This window comes from Gadus morhua, chromosome 16, assembly GCF_902167405.1.
Source record: "Gadus morhua chromosome 16, gadMor3.0, whole genome shotgun sequence".
NCBI lineage: Eukaryota > Metazoa > Chordata > Actinopteri > Gadiformes > Gadidae > Gadus > Gadus morhua.
In genome coordinates this window covers 422,540-442,870 of record NC_044063.1, presented here as the reverse complement: position 1 = coordinate 442,870, position 20,331 = coordinate 422,540, and the positions used below count along the sequence as shown (strand labels likewise).

The 20,331-nt window shown below is 47.3% G+C and overlaps 2 protein-coding genes across 2 annotated transcripts; both read left to right on the top strand.

Annotated features, from left to right (window-relative positions):
• Positions 1 to 2,560: 2,560 nt before the first annotated feature.
• LOC115561690 (zinc transporter 10) lies at positions 2,561 to 9,941 on the top strand. Its single transcript, XM_030381876.1, has 6 exons — positions 2,561 to 2,634; positions 3,789 to 4,496; positions 4,664 to 4,840; positions 4,955 to 5,223; positions 5,313 to 5,500; positions 9,031 to 9,941. Exons 2-6 carry the CDS (start codon positions 3,791 to 3,793, stop codon positions 9,251 to 9,253), a joined length of 1,563 nt encoding a protein of 520 aa, XP_030237736.1. The 5' UTR covers positions 2,561 to 2,634; positions 3,789 to 3,790; the 3' UTR covers positions 9,254 to 9,941.
• Positions 9,942 to 10,900: 959 nt separating this feature from the next.
• Positions 10,901 to 16,003, top strand: mrpl28 (mitochondrial ribosomal protein L28). The gene is made up of 6 exons (XM_030381875.1): positions 10,901 to 11,078; positions 12,222 to 12,556; positions 12,717 to 12,869; positions 13,820 to 13,954; positions 14,384 to 14,470; positions 15,503 to 16,003. The coding sequence occupies exons 2-6, from the start codon at positions 12,272 to 12,274 to the stop codon at positions 15,596 to 15,598; spliced, it is 756 nt and encodes a 251-aa protein (XP_030237735.1). The 5' UTR covers positions 10,901 to 11,078; positions 12,222 to 12,271; the 3' UTR covers positions 15,599 to 16,003.
• Positions 16,004 to 20,331: the final 4,328 nt, after the last annotated feature.

The following is a 20,331-nucleotide window of genomic DNA, read 5'->3' as shown; positions in this document are numbered from 1 at the left end:
CTTGTTGGGAATAGATTTCCTTTTTACACAGGACAGATGAGATCACAATACACAATATCCGTTTTGGTAGTGCATATGTTACGGAAAAGTGGAACAATGTGGGTAATTATAGGTAAAATACTACTACAATCACAGTATATTAGCTACAAAAAGCTTGTGGTAATAGTAAGGAATAATTTAGGTACTTGTCCGGCAAAAATATGTTTATGGTAATAGTAGAACAAGTTGGATACTTTAATAGCTAAAATGCTGTTTGGGTAGGTAACTTGAAAAAGATAAATAGATAAAGTGACAAATTAGGAACACAAAGTAGTAAGAGAATTGTAAAATAATAATTCATAGTGTGTACGGATCTAAATGGGAAATAAATCGGGAAAATATAAATAACAGGTCCTGCAAAGCTAATGTTGGAGAAACATGGTGAAAAGGCTCTGGAGGGTTTAAAATATTGGCGTAAACTGGGCTTTCCTGAAATGGGTATTTTTTGTCAAAACGGTTTAAGAAGTTAGAGGTTGTTGAATTCAGAAAAGTGAAAGAAAAGAGTTAAAACATGTTGGCATGCATTTCAATGGTGTGAAAGAGAGAGCCAGGATAGAAAAAAATGACACTAGGGACGGAGAGCGTAGAGAGTGTAGGGATTCTTAATCTCATTGTCAACCAAGATGTCCACCTCCACCGTATGACAATGCCCAGGCGGCCGCTCCATCAGTCAACCTCTATCCTGACCTCACAGCAGAGGAGGGAGCCCCGCGGGGGTTACCACTCGTAGCAAGCTAGCCAGCTGGCGGCCGAAACAACCAAGAAGGAACCCATAGCCATCAGCTGAAGGAACCAGGGAATGGCGTTTTCCCCACCTCCCCTATACGAGGGCGGGAGGATGGACTGTTCCTCATGATTGAAGTCCTGAACTCCCAGGATGACAGTCTGGCATACGTTTTCATGCATGGAGACCCAGTGACATTAAGGACATAGCAGAATGCCTCCCAGACCCATCTGTAATGGGAGGGGCAGCCCTCGCCGCGACCATTCTTGAAGTGGCCCAAGAACACAGGTCATCCATCGGCAAACTGCGTCAAGTCTGTATGTTCAGGGCCCTAACCCATTCCAGGCAGAGACCAAGCTGATATGATGTTAGGGACCAAGGATCTGTATACCGCCTCCTGGTGGAGGGACTCTACGATCGGGCTACGCTCGCAGAGCATACCTTCTGTGAGTGTATGCGGTTTTAAAGTAACAAACAAACAAACTCAGAGCCGATGCATGCATCCAAAACTATTCGTTCAAAACCATATCAACTAATAAAAAACTGTGCCTCGCTTCAATTACTTTTTTTTCCTTTCAAAACTTGGGAATTAATACGGAGCGGTACCAAGCGGTGGAAAAGCATTCCTGTTGGCGTCTCCTGTGTCAACAGAAATTGTGATCTAACATCTTTGTGCTAGATCTCTGTTAGATTACTTATTATGTCACGGGATACGCAGTGATCGCCTCATTGCTCAAAAAAACAAAAGAGCAACGCTTATAGTTTTTTTAATCAAATGGCTCCCACAGGACCTAAAATAAGAAACTGGCAAAAGCGACTGCAGATAAAGGCATGTAATGGGTGAAGGTCTTGCCACTGGTCTTACTGGCTATTAGGGGATGCATCGGAGTAAAATTAGGTCTGTCCCCCAATGAAGTCCTGATGGGACGGCCATTGTCAATTGGGACAGGTGCACCAAACAACAGCGACATATCACAGCGTGAATGATTATTGTATTCATCTCTCCCGAACTTTGCAGTCTATCAGTGCACTGGTAAAATAGTCATCAGAGATATGCCTGGAACTTACCAAGGTGTTTGGGACCATTCCAAGTCCTGTTGATCACATCATCAGGAAGGTAGCTGAGAGTTCTACCTGGATTCACGCCAGCAACTACAAAGGTCACATTTGACCCAATCCCCTTGGCCATCCCCCCAACATTGAAACCTGGGTGAAGTGCTAGTAACTAACCCTTTCACACACAATCACATCAGAACCAGGCCCAAAAACTGTCTCTGGTCTGGGGAGAGAAGAGGCCAGAATCTACATCATTCAGAACCAGACCTGGACAATGGTATCTGATTGGATTGAAAGTGGGACTGTTTAAATAGCTCTGTCTAACTGTATTCTAGACTCACTCTGTTAGAGAGGATGTATCTAATGTATTCCTGCATTAACATAGGTTAATACAACAACTATTGGGTGCTTTTTGCATTTAGAAATCTCATCTATCATAGACGCAATATCTCTTAAGGAAATTGCCAGGACAAGCATTTACGGTATGGATCACTATCACTCAAAGATGAATGATCATAGCAGATATTAGACCTTTGAAACTAGCACCTTTGTGATAATTGGAGATAGATTTGATGGCGCTACCTACCAGTGATAACGGGGTTTACCTTCTGAAGCGACTTTTCTCCTCAGTAGATCTAAGAGTTAAGTTAGTGAAGACGATTCCTTCAGCTGCCTCACATGACCGCGGCTGGGTGAGAGGAAGGCTTAGGGGGGAGAGAGGGAGGTAGAGCGAGAGGGGGAGGGAGAGAGGCACAGCAGCCACTCACATGAACTGACATGCGGGTTGGTGTGTGATACAGAAGACCTTGACTGAGGTAAGACCAACTTATGTTCTATCAGGCGTTGCCCAAAGAGTTGAGGAACAGGCTTTTAGAATTAAAGCAATTTGCATTCTGTGACAAGGTCCTTACTTGACTCAATTTGTGTTCAAACGATTGTTTGAATTCTTGTTTTAACACAGAGAAGTGTTCAAACAAGTGTTTCATGCCATTTTAAATCCAAGAACATGTATTGACGTTAGTATTAGTATTGCATTATCATTAGTAGTAGTAGTAGCAGTAGTAGTAGCTCTAGTTGCATTACAATTGCAAACAATTAGATTCAAACGTTACAATAAATTTACCAGACTTACATATATTTGATATCTATTCGAAATATTTTGTGTCAATTTCTTTGTCTGTCTGTCTGTCTGTCTGTCTGTCTGTCTGTCTGTCTGTCTGTCTGTCTGTCTGTCTGTCTGTCTCTCTGTCTCTCTCTCTCTCTCTCTCTCTCTCTCTCTCTCTCTCTCTCTCTCTCTCTCTCTCTCTCTCTCTCTCTCTCTCTCTCTCTCTCTCTATCTCTCTCTCTCTTTCCGACGTTCATCTCAAGCACATGTGGTTTATCATGTCTGTTTTATATTAGTTTAAATGATTAGCTGACGAGTGGATTACCATCAAAGAGAACATCACTGCCCTACATCTGATATAACTGTAATGTATAAGATGTCCATTATATATGTTGTAATCGGCTGAGAATCCAGAGGAGGAAGACATTCAGTTAGTGTGGAACTGGGGAGGGGGACAGAGGGGAGGGGGACAGAGGGGAGGGGGGACAGAGGGGAGGAGGACAGAGGGGTGGGGGACAGAGGGGAGGGGGACAGAGGGGAGGGGGACAGGGGGGAGGGGGACAGAGGGGAGGGGGACAGGGGGGAGGGGGACAGAGGGGAGGGGGACAGAGGGCAGGAGGACAGAGGGGTGGGGGACAGAGGGGAGGAGGACAGAGGGGAGGGGGGACAGAGGGGTGGGGGACAGAGGGGAGGGGGACAGAGGGGAGGGGGACAGAGGGGAGGGGGTGTTGTGATAGGCCAGTGTATGTAGGAGGAATCCACCATGAACCTGATCCAGCACGCTTCTTCCCCTTTAGTTGTACCTTGTTTTCAAGTGATAATAAAGTCCTCTGTCTCCCTCTGTCCCCTGTGTCTCCCCTTCAGGCATGGCTATGTCCGCAGGCGGGCTGAATGTGCTGCGGGGCTGGCTGTGGCTGCAGACCCTGGGGCTGCTGCTGGCTCAGCTCGTCATCAGCAACGTCTGCAGGTCTCTGACCACCATGACGGACGGCTTCCACACACTCTACCTCTTCATGCACATGTCCGTCTTCCTCCACGCCCGGCACCGAGCGGGCGACTGCACCACGGAGTCCGCTCCTACATCCCCTCCTACTTCCCCCCCTACATCTCCTCCTACCTCACCTCCTACATCACCTCCTACATCACCTCCTGCGTCAACTCCTACGTCACCTCCTACCTCACCTCCTACCTCACCTTCTCTGTCACCTCCTGCCTCACCTCCAACCTCGCCTCCTTCCTCCTCTCCCCGACCTCCGACCCCTGATCTGAAGGCTGATTCTGGTCGACATCCCGAGGGCGGCTTGGGCCCGCCCCCCCCCGGCTCCGGGCTGTCCTACCCAGCGATGAGGACCCAGAGTGTGGAGGTGTTCTCCTCAGCGCTCTGCCTGGCCACTCTATGCGGGACCTACTTCCTGGAGGTGCTCCCTCAGATAATGGAGCCCACGGAGAAGCGCTTCCCGCTGGTGTCCACGGTGGTGGGGGTGCTCAGTGTCCTCCACAACGCCCTGGTGCTGGGCTTGACCTGGGCCCGTCTGCCGGGGGGCGGACCGGACCATGGAGCCATCGGACGGGGTAACCTCCCATCCTCCATAAAGCAGCTTCTACCAGTGGGAACTCAGCCCCGTGATAGGATGATAGCGTCCTCAGTGGGAGACCAGTGCGGTGTTGATGCAGCTGGGAGATCTATCACATACCTCTTCCTGTTTGTCTCCACTCCTCTGCTCTGACCCCTGGAGCAGCGGAGACAGGAGGAGGAGAGCCAGGGCGTGGCGGGGCCGAGGCCGGCCGAGCCGCCTCCTACTGGGCAGACGCACTCGTCTTCTCCAACCCTGACGCCCTCGCTGCCCTGGAGCCCGAGGCCAGGGAGCCCCGTCAGGACCCGGGGACACTGGTCCCCAGAGGACCCCCCGGACCAGGTAAAGGATCTCCATCCGGTGTGGGACGTGACCCAGACGATCACGTCCTGTTCCCCTCACAGCGGGCGGCTTGAGGCGGGTCCTGATGGCTGCTGTTTGTTTGTCATTCTGCAGCCTCTGAGGTCCGAGTCCCGAGCATCCGGTCTGACGGGTACCCTGACGGGGTGGGATATGGGCGCCGGGGGCTGGCCCGTCTCCGGGCGGCGGCGGCGGCGTTCCCGGCGCTGTTCCCCGCGGTCCTAGCGGTGGTCCAAGGGCTGCTTCTGATGCTGGCCGCCCCGCAGTGCGTTCCCGCGTCTCTGAGCTGCACCTCCCTGGTCCATCTGGATGTGGCCTTCTCCATGATGGCCATCGCCGTGCTGCTGGTCAGCGCCGGGCCGCAGGTCAGAGAAGCCGCTCGTTCTTTTCATAGTTTGGTCAAAATAAATACGATAAATGTCGTAAATCCGAAGCGCGGACCACCCTACCCCAGGTGTACCGATACGGCCTGCTGCTGCTGCAGGCCAGTCCGGCCAGCGTGTCCATGGCAGATCTCAAGGGGGAGATCTCCCGTGTCCCGGGAGTCCAGTCTCTGCACGACTTCCATGTTTGGCAGCTGACAGAAACGCGAAGCGTGGCGTCCGTGCACGTACGGTGCCAAGATGGCTTCCAGAAACACCGGTGAGCCCGCCACGCTGCGTCCCTGATTAGAATAAATTGACACCGAACTACCAGGTATATATAAACTACATGTTCTACCAGGTATACATAAACTACATGTTCTACCAGGTATATATAAACTACATGTTCTACCAGGTATATATAAACTACATGTTCTACCAGGTTCATATAAACGACATGTTCTACCAGGTTCATATAAACGACATGTTCTACCAGGTTCATATAAACGACATGTTCTACCAGGTTCATATAAACGACATGTTCTACCAGGTTCACATAAACTACATGTTCTACCAGGTATATATAAACTACATGTTCTACCAGGTTCACATAAACTACATGTTCTACCAGGTATATATAAACTACATGTTCTACCAGGTTCATATAAACGACATGTTCTACCAGGTATATATAAACTACATGTTCTACCAGGTTCATATAAACGACATGTTCTACCAGGTATATATAAATGGCATGTTCTACCAGGTTCACATAAACTACATGCTCTACCAGGTATATATAAACTGCATGTTCTACCAGGTTCACATAAACTACATGTTCTACCAGGTATATATAAACTACATGTTCTACCAGGTTCACATAAACTACATGTTCTACCAGGTATATATAAACTACATGTTCTACCAGGTTCATATAAACGACATGTTCTACCAGGTATAAATAAACTACATGTTCTACCAGGTTCATATAAACGACATGTTCTACCAGGTATATATAAACTCAGTGTTCTTCCAGGTTCATATAAACTACATGTTCTACCAGGCTCATATAAACGACATGTTCTACCAGGTATATATAAACTACATGTTCTACCAGGTTCATATAAACGACATGTTCTACCAGGTATATATAAACTCAGTGTTCTTCCAGGTTCATATAAACTACATGTTTTACCAGGTTCATATAAACAACATGTTCTACCAGGTTCATATAAACTACATGTTCTACCAGGTTCATATAAACGACATGTTTTACCAGGTATATATAAACTACATGTTCTACCAGGTTCATATAAACTACATGTTCTACCAGGTATATATAAACTACATGTTCTACCAGGTTCATATAAACGACATGTTCTACCAGGTATATATAAACTACATGTTCTACCAGGTTCATATAAACGACATGTTTTACCAGGTATATATAAAGTCAGTGTTCTTCCAGGTTCATATAAACTACATGTTCTACCAGGTTCATATAAACGACATGTTCTACCAGGTAAACTACATGTTCTACCAGGTTCATATAAACGACATCTTCTACCAGGTATATATAAACTCAGTGTTCTACCAGGTTCATATAAACTACATGTTCTACCAGGTATATATAAACTCAGTGTTTTTACAGGTTCATATAAACTACATGTTCTACCAGGTTCATATAAACAACATGTTCTACCAGGTATATATAAACTACATGTTCTATCAGGTTCATATAAACTACATGTTCTACCAGGTATATATAAACTACATGTTCTACCAGGTTCATATAAACGACATGTTCTACCAGGTATATATAAACTACATGTTCTACCAGGTTCATATAAACGACATGTTCTACCAGGTATATATAAACTCAGTGTTCTACCAGGTTCATATAAACTACATGTTCTACCAGGTATATATAAACTCAGTGTTCTTCCAGTTTCATATAAACTTCATGTTCTACCAGGTTCATATAAACGACATGTTCTACCAGGTATATATAAACTACATGTTCTACCAGGTTCATATAAACGACATGTTCTACCAGGTATATATAAACTCAGTGTTCTACCAGGTTCATATAAACTACATGTTCTACCAGGTATATATAAACTCAGTGTTCTTCCAGGTTCATATAAACTACATGTTCTACCAGGTTCATATAAACAACATGTTCTACCAGGTATATATAAACTACATGTTCTACCAGGTTCATATAAACGACATGTTCTACCAGGTACATATAAACTCAGTGTTCTACCAGCTACAGTATATATAAATGACACGTTCTACCAGGTATATATAAACTCAGTGTTCTTCCAGGTATATATAAACTCAGTGTTCTTTCAGATATAAACTGTGTTCCACCAGGTATATATAAACTCAGTGTTCTTTCAGCCATATATAAACTCAGTGTTCTTTCAGGTATATATAAACTCAGTGTTCTTTCAGCCATATATAAACTCAGTGTTCTTTCAGGTATATATAAACTCAGTGTTCTACCAGCTATATATAAACTCAGTGTTCTACCAGCCATATATAAACTCAGTGTTCTTTCAGGTATATATAAACTCAGTGTTCTACCAGGTATATATAAACTCAGTGTTCTTTCAGCTATATATAAACTCAGTGTTCTACCAGGTATATATAAACTCAGTGTTCTATCAGGTATATATAAACTCAGTGTTCTTACAGCTATATATAAACTCAGTGTTCCACCAGGTATATATATTACTCAGTGTTCTTTCAGGTATATATAAACTCAGTGTTCTTCCAGGTATATATAAACTCAGTGTTCTACCAGGTAGATATAAACTCAGTGTTCTACCCGGTATAAATGAACTCAGTGTTCTTCCAGGTATATATAAACTCAGTGTTCTACCAGGTATATATAAACTCAGTGTTCTTCCAGGTATATATAAACTCAGTGTTCTACCAGGTATATATAAACTCAGTGTTCTTCCAGGTATATATAAACTCAGTGTTCTACCAGGTATATATAAACTCAGTGTTCTACCAGGTATATATAAACTCAGTGTTCTACCAGGTTCATATAAACAACATGTTCTACCAGCCATATATAAACTCAGTGTTCTTTCAGGTATATAAACTCAGTGTTCTACCAGGTATATATAAACTCAGTGTTCTTTCAGCTATATATAAACTCAGTGTTCTACCAGGTATATATAAACTCAGTGTTCTACCAGGTATATATAAACTCAGTGTTCCACCAGGTATATATAAACTCAGTGTTCTACCAGGTATATATAAACTCAGTGTTCTATCAGGTATATATAAACTCAGTGTTCTTACAGCTATATATAAACTCAGTGTTCCACCAGGTATATATATTACTCAGTGTTCTTTCAGGTATATATAAACTCAGTGTTCTTCCAGGTATATATAAACTCAGTGTTCTACCAGGTAGATATAAACTCAGTGTTCTACCAGGTATAAATGAACTCAGTGTTCTTCCAGGTATATATAAACTCAGTGTTCTACCAGGTATATATAAACTCAGTGTTCTTCCAGGTATATACAAACTCAGTGTTCTACCAGGTATATATAAACTCAGTGTTCTTCCAGGTATATATAAACTCAGTGTTCTACCAGGTATATATAAACTCAGTGTTCTACCAGGTTCATATAAACAACATGTTCTACCAGGTATATATAAACTACATGTTCTACCAGGTTCATATAAACGACATGTTCTACCAGGTATACATAAACTCAGTGTTCTTCTAGGTATATATAAACGCAGTGTTCTTTCAGCTATATATAAACTCAGTGTTCTTCCAGGTGTGGTGATCTGATAGCAGCCGTCACCAAGGTGTTTCAGGGCTTCGGGATCAGCTGCTGCACCATCCAGCCAGAGTTCCCCCCCCCTCCGGCCCTGGGCCCGGCCCCTGCCGACAGGACCCCCAGCAGCGCTCCCCCGGGGCCCCCTAGCAGGGCCTGTGGGCTGGCCTGTGGGGCGGCATGTCAGGAGAAGATGTGCTGCTCGCCAAGAGAAGAACTGTGACAGCGCCCCCACTGGAGGAGGAGCTCATCGAGAACGACTCTCTAGTGGAACAGTGATTACACATAGCATTAAACGTATTAACTTGAGAATAGGGTCGTAGGTATGCTATAGCAGAGAAGGTTAGGGTTAGCTAACCCTAATCCTAACCCTTATCATATTAACTGAAGAATAGGGTCGTAGGTATGCTATAGCAGAGAAGGTTAGGGTTAGCTAACCCTAATCCTAGCATTAAGCATATTAACTGAAGAATAGGGTCGTAGGTATGCTATAGCAGAGAAGGTTAGGGTTAGCTAACCCTAATCCTAGCATTAAGCATATTAACTGAAGAATAGGGTCGTAGGTATGCTATAGCAGAGAAGGTTAGGGTTAGCTAACCCTAATCCTAACCCTTAACATATTAACTGAAGAATAGGGTCGTAGGTTTGCTATAGCAGAGAATGTTTCTCATCCCTGAGCCTCAGGGTAAGGCTTTAGATGCCCCCAGACAGGACTCAAACCAACAACCTCTGCCTGAGGGCCCACTGCCTGTCCTATTACACCACTGGGGGATTTACTGGTGCAGGCTTAGGGTCATGATGGGGCTAGGATGTGTTTGGGCTTTAATAAAGTAGGCTTATTTTATGTATAGTTTAGAGATTCTATTTGTTTGCATTTATATATTCAATGAAATAAAATGAATTGTCTCTCATTCTCTCTTAATGTGTGCTACTATGCTACTCTACTTTAATACTATAACATATATTCTGTATACCAGCATTAACCAAGAATAATCAATACTAAATTTGATTGCCAACAATTATTTCACAATTTTTTTAACATCATGGCAAAAGCAAATGCATGACTGTCAAATAATCCCCACATAATTGTACAATTATGATTCAGATTTGGGACATCTCTGAAAGATAAAAATGACATCACAAAAATGACTTGATAAAAAAATATGTTAATATTTATATGAGGCAAGTCAAAGGACTACCTATGACTCAGGTATCTGACGCCTCTTTTTGTTCTCAGCTGGCCAATAGACATCAAGCTAATTTGCATATTCCCGAGTATCCTTGCTATTTCTCGCACTTGTGTTATGAAGTCATCGAAACATCTATAACAGATGCTCACCGTCAATGTTTTCTATGGGGATCTTACGATTTACATTCATTATAGCCAAGGTGTGTAAAACAGACCGAGAACCAGTTAGCACCATAAGAGGGACATCAATACCACAGATGAGGTATAAATAGTAGCCAGACGTCAGCCAACAATGCCCGGATGACCCTCGGTGGTCCGGGGTGCAGGCTTCAAACCTGTAGCTGCTTAGCGGCAGAGTGGTTCAATTCCACCTTTCGGGCGGTGTGTCGCCTTTTCCAATACGATTTCTCTCTTATGTTTACCTTTATTATTGGTGGGAGTTTGACGCTTAACACACATAGTGGAAGTGGAAATAGGTCGACATCATCCCACAGCGGCATCGCTAATAGTGTTGCCATATTGGGCCAGATTTCCTGCCCAATCTGGCTGAAGCGTATTACATGGGGACAATGTAAGTCAGGGTGAATGAGGTGTAAGGAAACTGAAATTTAAACAATAGTGGGTTAAATATTGAAAAGCGATGGGATCGTAAACTTTCAATGTCCACACACCTATACTTGCCAACGCCCATGCGCGACCTCGACTTGGCCCGGAAACACTAAAGACGACCGCTTGAGCGGCCAATCATCAGCAAGAATTTCAGCTCAGCCAATCATCGCATAGCTTGCTTCGGTGGGCGGGTTTGATAAATACGGAAGTGTTCCATGTGTGCGGGTGGCTGTGTGTCCTTGGTTGTAAGGTAATCATGCAAAAACTGTTATGTTATGAAATCTATAATGATTTGGAATATTTTTAGTCTATGACATGAATGGTGATCATTGTGCTTTCTCGGTGGTATGCTTTGTCCGTCGCTTTAAAGTAATCGTAGAGCCACATGAAATGTTTAATTTTCTTTAACCTACGAGGATTATTCGCTACTGCTTGACAGCAAGAACACCAAACTATTCATTTGCAGCATAAATTCATTATGTATTATTATTATAGTGTTTTTCTTATTGTTTGCGAGCAGTTTTCCATGGTTAAGTTGTGCAATCATATTGATTATATCCATATAAATTGTTATGTATTTTGGTGTAAGTCTTTCACCTCTTAAACAAAGACACTGACTATAGAATGTTTCCCTGAATGAAACCCTTTCAAGTTCTCTTCTGATGTTTATTATACGTTCATGAGAATGTCGGTTGCATTGGAGTATGTTTTAGTTGAGCAGCATTGAGTAGCACATCATGACAGTGAACGCATAAAGGAAAACGATGGCACGTCTTGGCCTAACGTTGGTTTTAACTTTACTGCGAACCTTCTCAACAGGTAGTCCTGGGCGTTTAGGGTCTTAGGCCTGACGCAGAGCCATGCCTCTCCACACGCATGGGTTAGGGTTAGGGTAACCTTAAACCTAGCTTTACTGTGACCCTTCTCAGCAGGTAGTCCTGAGCAGTTGGGGTCAGGGTCTTAGGCCTGACGCAGAGCCATGCCTCTCCACACGCATGGGTTAGGGTTAGGGTAACCTTAACCCTAGCTTTACTGTGACCCTTCTCAGCAGGTAGTCCTGGGCGGTTAGGGTCAGGGTCTTAGGCCTGACGCAGAACCATGCCGCTCCACAAGTATGGGTTAGGGTTACCTTAACCCTAGCTTTACTGTGACCCTTCTCAGCAGGTAGTCCTGGGCGGTTAGGGTCAGGGTCTTAGGCCTGACGCAGAGCCATGCCGCTCCACAAGTATGGGTTAGGGTAACCTTAACCCTAGCTTTACTGTGACCCTTCTCAGCAGGTAGTCCTGGGCGGTTGGGGTCAGGGTCTTAGGCCTGACGCAGAGCCATGCCGCTCCACACGTATGGGTTAGGGTTAGGGTAACCTTAACCCTAGCTTTACTGTGACCCTTCTCAGCAGGTAGTCCTGGGCGTTTAGGGTCAGGGTCTTAGGCCTGGCGCAGAGCCATGCCGCTCCACAAGTATGCTCCCAAGCTGTGGGACGCCATGAAGCTGAAGCAGGGCATCCACGCCCGCCTTCCCGAGCATTACCTCCGGGCCCTCGAGCCCCGGGAGCCCACTCCGGTCCACTGGAGGCCCCTGGGGGTCCAGTACAGAGCCAACCCCACCACAGGGCTCAAAGAACGGGTCCAGGACGTCCCCATCCCCATCTACTACCCCCCGCAGTCCCAGGACGGCCTGTGGGGGGGCGAGGGCTGGATCTCAGGCTTCAGATACGCCAACAATGACAAAGTGAGGGGCTACTAATTACTTTATTCAAGTCATTTGAATCAGTAAACGTAAGCATTTCTTTTTAAGGGTTAGGGAATCCAACCTTCAGGTAAATTATTTTCATGATTAGCAGCAACTCATTTTCACAACCTTTTGACACTCCTCCTTTGTCCTTCCCAAGATGTCCAACCGTGTGAAGAAGCTGTGGAAACCGCAGCTGCTGAAGAGGGAGCTCTACAGCGAGATACTGGACCACAAGTTCACCATCACCGTCACCCCGCGCACCCTGGACCTCATCGACGCCGCCTACGGCTTTGATCTGTACATTCTCACGGTAAGCGCTCTGCTCTCACACGAAGCGCTGTGGTTAGAGATGGTCCGATGACAGTAAGCTGAAGTCGGTTCACCTACTGTCGACAATGTATTTTTACATGTGGACATTTACACATTTACATTTATAATCTATAATTATAATAATACATTTGAATTCTTGTAGTCAAGCATGAGCATTCATGTTTTTGCCACTTGGTAGATTGAGGACACGTAGGTCGAAAATGACTCGTTTCCCATTCCGACTTTCCAGCTCCCACCGTTAAACTAGCAGCATTACACCGCACATGTTTGTGATGTTCTTTGCCTGTGTAGTCAAGGAGCTATAGTCCCGTGATGGTATCTGATCGGCGCATAGACTTGCATACACGCCGATACTGGATTTGAGGCAGTGTTCTACCAAATAATTTCCGATGCTGGTATCGGTATCGGAACAACTCTCCCTGTTGCGGGAAACTGGAAACAATGCGGCTCTCCCGGAGGAGCCCGTTGATACGATGGGTCAACTGCTGTTCTTACGAGCAGTAAGGGTTAGTAACCCTAACCCCAACTAGTTACTAGCACCTAGCACTAACCCTAACCCTCGAGGTGATGGGTCCACTGCTGCTCTCACTAGCAGTACCTGCTTTATTGTGTCTAACTGAATATGGAAAGTAAGGCAAGAAAGAATTGAGAGAGAATAGATTAACAGAACTGTCTACTTTAGTTACAGAACATTTATCAAGTATGCGATCCCAGAAGTACAGTATGTGAATGCAATTGTTTTCAACGTCAACAAATTCATGCGAAACAGACAAACAAATAATCCTGTATATGTAAGATCTGATGCTGTAATATCCAATACACTAGCGAACGAAATGCCAGTTCCTGTGACGCAAGTCTGAGTATTTCATTTGTAGCATTTCTGTAGGATGTAGTATTTGAGTATTTGATACTGTGCATGAACCTCATCAGACCTCAAAGGAAGACCTGAATTCCAAGCTGGGGATGGACCTGAAGAGGGCCATGCTGCTGAGGCTAGCTCGCAGGGAGACCGAGCTCTACCCCACGGACCACGTGAAGAGGGCCACGGTGTACAGCAAATACAAGGTGTGTGAGGCTCCGCTGCACACTAATGTGTACTGGTCAGAGGAAACACAGCCATGAGCTATGAGCCCCCTCCCCTCAAGCATTAGAGTAAGGGCTAACACTAACCCTAACCCTTAGTGATAGGCTTAGTGTTAGGGTAAGGGCTAACCCTAACACTAACCCTAACCCTTAGTGATAGGCTTAGTGTTAGGGTAAGGGCTAACCCTAACACTAATGTGTGCTGGTCCGAGGAAACACAGCCATGAGCTATGATCACCCTCCCCTCAACCATGGATATTGTCTTCTGCAGAACACTCAAACACAAGACGGTATAAAGCACAGCCAAGTGATGGGAATAAAGGATCTGTATACAGTGTTTTGTTAGCATGAACTCTTTGATTCTGGATGTGAACATCAACATGTGCTCTGGTGGCTCCCTGTGGCGAGCAGCAGTTTGAGGTCCCAGAGGAGGAGGCGGAGTGGCTGGGTCTGAACCTCGAGGAGGCTGTGGAGAAGCAGAGACAGCTGGAGCACAAGGTGAGCCCGTCTGGTGAACACTGCACTCTGTGGTCTGGTGTATCAGGGCAACCTGCTCACTGTACTGCCCTCCTGCCCACAGATACAGCATTTATACAGCAACACGCAAAAGCACATCGCTCAATACTTTATCGCTTGTTCTGCACTTTTGTATAAAAGTTTTATTAAAAATGTCATACAAAGGTTTTATTTTAGGTTAGGTATGTATATGCAAGGTAATAGGTAATAATAATAATGGATTTAATTTATATAGCGCTTTTGTAGACCCTCAAAGAAAATAATAGGTAATACACCTTCAGCGTGCTTTCATGCAAAGATCCTCTTCACTCTCAGATCCTTCATAACAGTGTTTGAGTGATCTAAACGTGTTGTAACAGGACAACGTCACAGCCTGCATTGTTATGCTGTCCGCGTCCACACGGGGCAGTGTTAGAGCCTGTGTTATGCTGTCTGCCTCCACATGGGGCAGTGTTAGAGCCTGTGTTGTTTTGCTGTCCGTCTCCACACGGGGCAGTGTTAGAGCCTGTGTTATGCTGTCTGCCTCCACACGGGGCAGTGTTAGAGCCTGTGTTGTTATGCTGTCCGTCTCCACACGGGGCAGTGTTAGAGCCTGTGTTGTTATGCTGTCCGTCTCCACACGGGGCAGTGTTAGAGCCTGTGGTATGCTGTCCGTCTCCACACGGGGCAGTGTTAGAGCCTGTGTTATGCTGTCCGTCTCCATACGGGGCAGTGTTGGAGCCTGTGTTATGCTGTCCGCCTCCACACGGGGCAGTGTTAGAGCCTGTGTTATGCTGTCCGCCTCCACACGGGGCAGTGTTGGAGCCTGTGTTGTTATGCTGTCCGTCTCCACACGGGGCAGTGTTGGAGCCTGTGTTGTTATGCTGTCCGTCTCCACACGGGGAAGTGTTGGAGCATGTGTTGTTATGCTGTCCGCCTCCACACGGGGCAGTGTTGGGGCCTGTGTTGTTATGCTCTCCGCGTCCACACGGGGCAGTGTTTCCTCCCCTCTAACGTGCCTCCCCTGGCCCCCAGGATCCCGAGCCCCAGTTCAGAGGCTGCGTGGAGCAGCTGCTGAAGGAGCTGACCGTCCAGAAGCTGTCGGAGCCCACGCTCGTGGAGAAGAAGTGACCGCTGGAGCCGACGCGTGGGCACGCACGTGCATACACACACAGTGAGGACTTGTGTGTGTGTGTGTATGCGTGGGCAAGCACACGTACACCTGCATACAGACTTGTGTTGGCAGGTCTGGGTTGCCCCTGACCCCCAGCCGGCCCTTGACCCCTGACCCCAAGCCGGCCCCTGAGGACCCCCGACCCCAGCCAACCCTTGACCCCCGACCCCAGCCGGCCCTTGACCAGCCGGCCCTTGACCCCTGACCCCAAGCCGGCCCCTGAGGACGAACCGCGTCTCCTCACTTTGAGTTGGCGAGGCAAAGTGACCCCAATGGATTTGTGTAGAACGGTCTCCATCAGTGTAAATAAACCCTGGGCTCAGTGGGGTCGCCTGTGCAACCAATTAAATATTGTTCTTTAAGACCTTGTTTTGTGTATTTCTTCCAGTCAGTGTTGACGTTTTTATCCAGAAGCTCTGTGCTGCGTTGTCAGAGCTCTCTTCCTCCTCCGACAGGAGAGCCACTGTTCCCCCAACCACGTTGTAGAAAACTTTTCTCTTTTGGCTATCTCATTTAGCTATTTACTTGGAATTATTTCAGGGGGGGAAATGCCGTGAGCAAATGTATGCACAGTGCGTTCAGGATTGGGACTGATATATATGTCGGCCTAGGCTTAATCAATTGTGTTTTAATATCTTTAGCATTCATATTATTGCAATCTATTCTTTTCGTAGGCTACTCTGCGGTTGGCCTTGATGGGGCGATATTTTAACCCTTTTTAACCCTATTTTCCTTTGACATTCCTGCGTCTCCCCCTGCGTCATTGCCCATTTCAGCACCATGTCAGTGGACAGGTACAATCCTACGAACGTCGTGAGTGCAGCGAATGCGCGTTCATGTTAAGGAGTATCCATCCATAAACATCCATCGTGAGAATGATTGTACGAGCAAAGATCCATCGTTATCGGGAAACTGGGCCCGGTTCTTCCACATCAATGTGAAGTAGGCTGAACCGCGACAAGGAGAAGAAAGGGATTGTTGCTGGGCAGCGCTTAGGCACCTCCGCCTCCTGCAGCGCCAAGGCGGTGGTCCCTCGGCGGGGCTCAAGCGGGAGACATTCGCCGCCAACAATGACTTTCTCCTACATGTCGTGGTTCATGTTCTTGAGGGAGTCAAAGCCAAAGTTCCTTCCCCCAATTCATTCTCACCCCCACTACAGTCTCGTTGTGGAAATACAAGAGACGTCAAAGAACCGACAAGAAAAACTTGAGTTACAGTGTGTGTATTCACACACACACACACACACACATGTCGCGCTCGCACGGTAGTGTCTCATTGGCGGGCCAAGTCTCTGGGCGGGCCAGGCAGAGTAAGGGGAGGAGCTTACTGCAGCGTGACGACATAAGAAACCACATTCCAAATCAGCGCGCTTGAGCCTCCGTTTTTTTCAAAGGCCAGCAGAACACCTAGTGCTCTCTTTACACCGAACGCAAGTTTTAGCCACTGGGGGACCATAGTCAGGCTAGGGGAACTCATATTTATATTAGAAAACCTCATAAAGTGAGATTTTCATGCCATGGCACCTTTAATGATGGTGAGCGCTGTTTGCTCCCTGAGGCAGGTGGATAGGTCAGGTGAGCCAAGGGTCAATCCCGGTGGGATAGGGTCTTTGGTGGGAACACCTAAGAAAGAGATCGGAGGAGGTGAGTGAGGGCAAGGGTGAATTTGGGCACTAAAGGTGAACAGTTCTGATTGTTTATATCCTTACATCCTTACTAATGTTACTCTGCTTGCTGTTTTTCAGATCAGTCTCTGAAAAACAACGGAGAGGTCGAGGCCGCTAGCACCACCGCTGGGCGACGGGGTGCCTGGGCCCCTAGCACCACCGCTGGGCGACGGGGGGCCCCTAGCACCACCGCTGGGCGACGGGGGGCCCCTAGCACCACCGCTGGGCGACGGGGGGCCTGGGCCGCTAGCACCACCGCTGGGCGACGGGGGGCCCCTAGCACCACCGCTGGGCGACGGGGGGGCCCCTAGCACCACCGCTGGGCGACGGGGGGCCTGGGCCCCTAGCACCACCGCTGGGCGACGGGGGGCCCCTAGCACCACCGCTGGGCGACGGGGGGCCTGGGCCCCTAGCACCACCGCTGGGCGACGGGGGGCCCCTAGCACCACCACCGGGCGACGGGGTGCCTGGGCCGCTAGCACCACCGCTGGGCGACGGGGGGCCTGGGCCCCTAGCACCACCGCTGGGTGACGGGGGGCCCCTAGCACCACCGCAGGGCGACGGGGGGCCTGGGCCCCTAGCACCACCGCTGGGCGACGGGGGGCCCCTAGCACCACCGCTGGGCGACGGGGTGACGGGGCCGGACGCTCTCCGAGGGAGAGGCCTTCAGGCTGGGGGGTTAAGGAGGTAAGAGCCGCGGTTCAGGGCAGAGGGCCTGGCGTGGGTAGCTTAAGAGTCACCACTGAGGCATAGGTGGGCTGGGGAGGACGTGGGTCCGCTACGGCGGTGGTCCGTACTGGGATGACAGGAGGCGGGCGTGGCCTAGTTACCGGGAGGCGCTGTGGTAGGGGAGGGCGGTCAGGTCGTGGTGGTTGGAGGTCAGGTGGGAATGTGGACGAAGGAGGGAAGTAACGGGTCGGATTAAGGGGAAGGGATGGGAGGGACCAGAGAGGGGAAGGTGGAAGGCCTAGACGGTAACGTTAGTGTGTTACGGTGCTTTAAGGAGCCAGGGTGACCTGCGGTCGTACAGGGAGCGGTGGGAGAGCCATGCTATCCCCGATGAGTAGCGGGGAGCAGGCGGTGGCGAGGGGTTCAATAGAGAGCGTAGTGTGGTGATAGAAGACGCAGTGAGGTGTCTGCGGTGCCGCTGGTGGGCCCCCCTGAGGGCTCTGGCTGAAGCCTCACTGCTAAAAGGCCCTAAGCCAACGCTGAGGTCCCTTTGGGTCTCAGCGTTCCTCTGGAAGGTGGAGGTTGTTGGTCATCCAGCTGATGGTGTTATCCTTGATCTTAGGCAGTACAGTGTCATATGGAGCCGCTTGCTTTATGAAAGCTGTTCAGTAGGGGACCTTCTTTGCCGTCCCTAGGGGAGGGGCCCCTTTTAAGAGGGCTTTCTCCAACATCTCTGTATGGTGGATGGCCTGTAGTAGTTTAAAATAGGTTTTTATTAATTGGAGGTCTGTATTAATGATTGTGTTTGTTCCAACAGGGATAACCCTTAATGGAGGAGGTCTATGTGGTCCGGTGGGGTTAGTCCCTAATACCCTAAATCGAAGCAAGGAGACAAAAGAACAAAAAACACAACAGAAGAGAGATGTAAAGTAGACTATAATTAGGTTAAACTGAAACTTGCATTGAAAACAGATACTGTGTAAATGATAAATAAACACAAAATTGGGTCATAGGCTGTGTAGGTTAAATCTTAAAATAAGATCAAATAAACAAAAAAAGCACCACAACAGAGCCTATAGATAAAAAATAATAACAGATAAATGGTCAAATGGAGACTGCTTGAGTGTGTGGTGGAGAGGCGGGACGCTGCTGGTCTGACCGGTAGGTTGGTGGAGGGTCTCTTAGAATGTCTTTAGCTGGTGTGTAGAGAGAGGGGGGCTGGAACTGGACCGGGGGGGGGGAGTAGGCCGCAGCAAGGGTCAGGTCTTCAGCTCGCACGCACGCTAGGGTTAGGGTTAGGGTTAGGGTTACGCATGCACGCACGCACGCACGCACGCACGCACGCACTCAACATTTACTTCTTTTATGAGGCCTTGTTCCTGGGATAAGTACATTTAAATTTCACTCGTCCAGGCACAAAAGTCACTTTTCCGAGTAAAAATTTGTCATTTCACAATAGTAATAATTTTTCATGTTGTTTCCGAACGGAAAATGCAGAATTCAGACGAACAAACAGTTGCAACCATTCACACCATGTTAACCACATCACTAAAACAGCCATATCCCTCCTCTCAATCACACCACCTCTGAGCAATCACTGTTTAAATTCTCTCACTCACTCACTCACATGCTCATCACACACAGAAAAACAAGCTCACACGCACTCTCTCACACATAACTTAAACACACACTCTTCCCAATTCCCGATTCCCAATGCAATATTCCCTCTGTGAGTCCAACTCTCTCCTTGTGATTGAACGACACTGTGTGGATCAGAGTGAGCGTACGTTAACCTGCTGACAACTGATTGGTCACCAGAGCTCCCCCTGCCCCAGGTTGGTTTTCAAGACTAATGAGAACCCTCTCTCTCTCTCTCTCTCTCTCTCTCTCTCTCTCTCTCTCTCTCTCTCTCTCTCTCTCTCTCTCTCTCTCTCTCTCTCTCTCTCTCTCTCTCTCTCTCTCTCTCTCTCTCTCTCTCTCTCTCTCTCTCTCTCTCTCTCTCTCTCTCTCTCTCTCTCTCTCTCTCTCTCTCTCTCTCTCTCTCTCTCTCTCTCTCTCTCTCTCTCTCTCTCTCTCTCTCTCCCTCCCTCTCTATCTATCTATTTATATCTATGTATCTATGTATCTATCTATGTATATCAATCTATGTATATCTATGTATGTCTCTCTCTATATATATAGTGGGTCAGTAGGTGCTTCGATTAAACTTACAGTCAGAGCCTTCAACGATGAAGATGTACACCAAAAGTGCAAGAATCCTTTAAGTACATGGAAAACAAAATCATGAAATAACTAAAGCAACCGCTTTTAAGTGTTGCACTATAAAGACTAGAGATAGCGATGGATAGAGGATAT

Bases quoted from the DNA above. Each gene is read 5' to 3' on its own strand.
- LOC115561690 (XM_030381876.1), top strand. From the start codon at position 3,791: ATGGCTATGTCCGCAGGCGGGCTGAATGTGCTGCGGGGCTGGCTGTGG. The intron at 4,841-4,954 runs GTAAAGGATCTC...GTCATTCTGCAG, and splicing joins CAGAGGACCCCCCGGACCAG to CCTCTGAGGTCCGAGTCCCG. The intron at 5,501-9,030 runs GTGAGCCCGCCA...GTGTTCTTCCAG, and splicing joins GATGGCTTCCAGAAACACCG to GTGTGGTGATCTGATAGCAG.
- mrpl28 (XM_030381875.1), top strand. From the start codon at position 12,272: ATGCCGCTCCACAAGTATGCTCCCAAGCTGTGGGACGCCATGAAGCTG. The intron at 12,870-13,819 runs GTAAGCGCTCTG...GAACCTCATCAG, and splicing joins TTGATCTGTACATTCTCACG to ACCTCAAAGGAAGACCTGAA. The intron at 14,471-15,502 runs GTGAGCCCGTCT...CCTGGCCCCCAG, and splicing joins AGAGACAGCTGGAGCACAAG to GATCCCGAGCCCCAGTTCAG.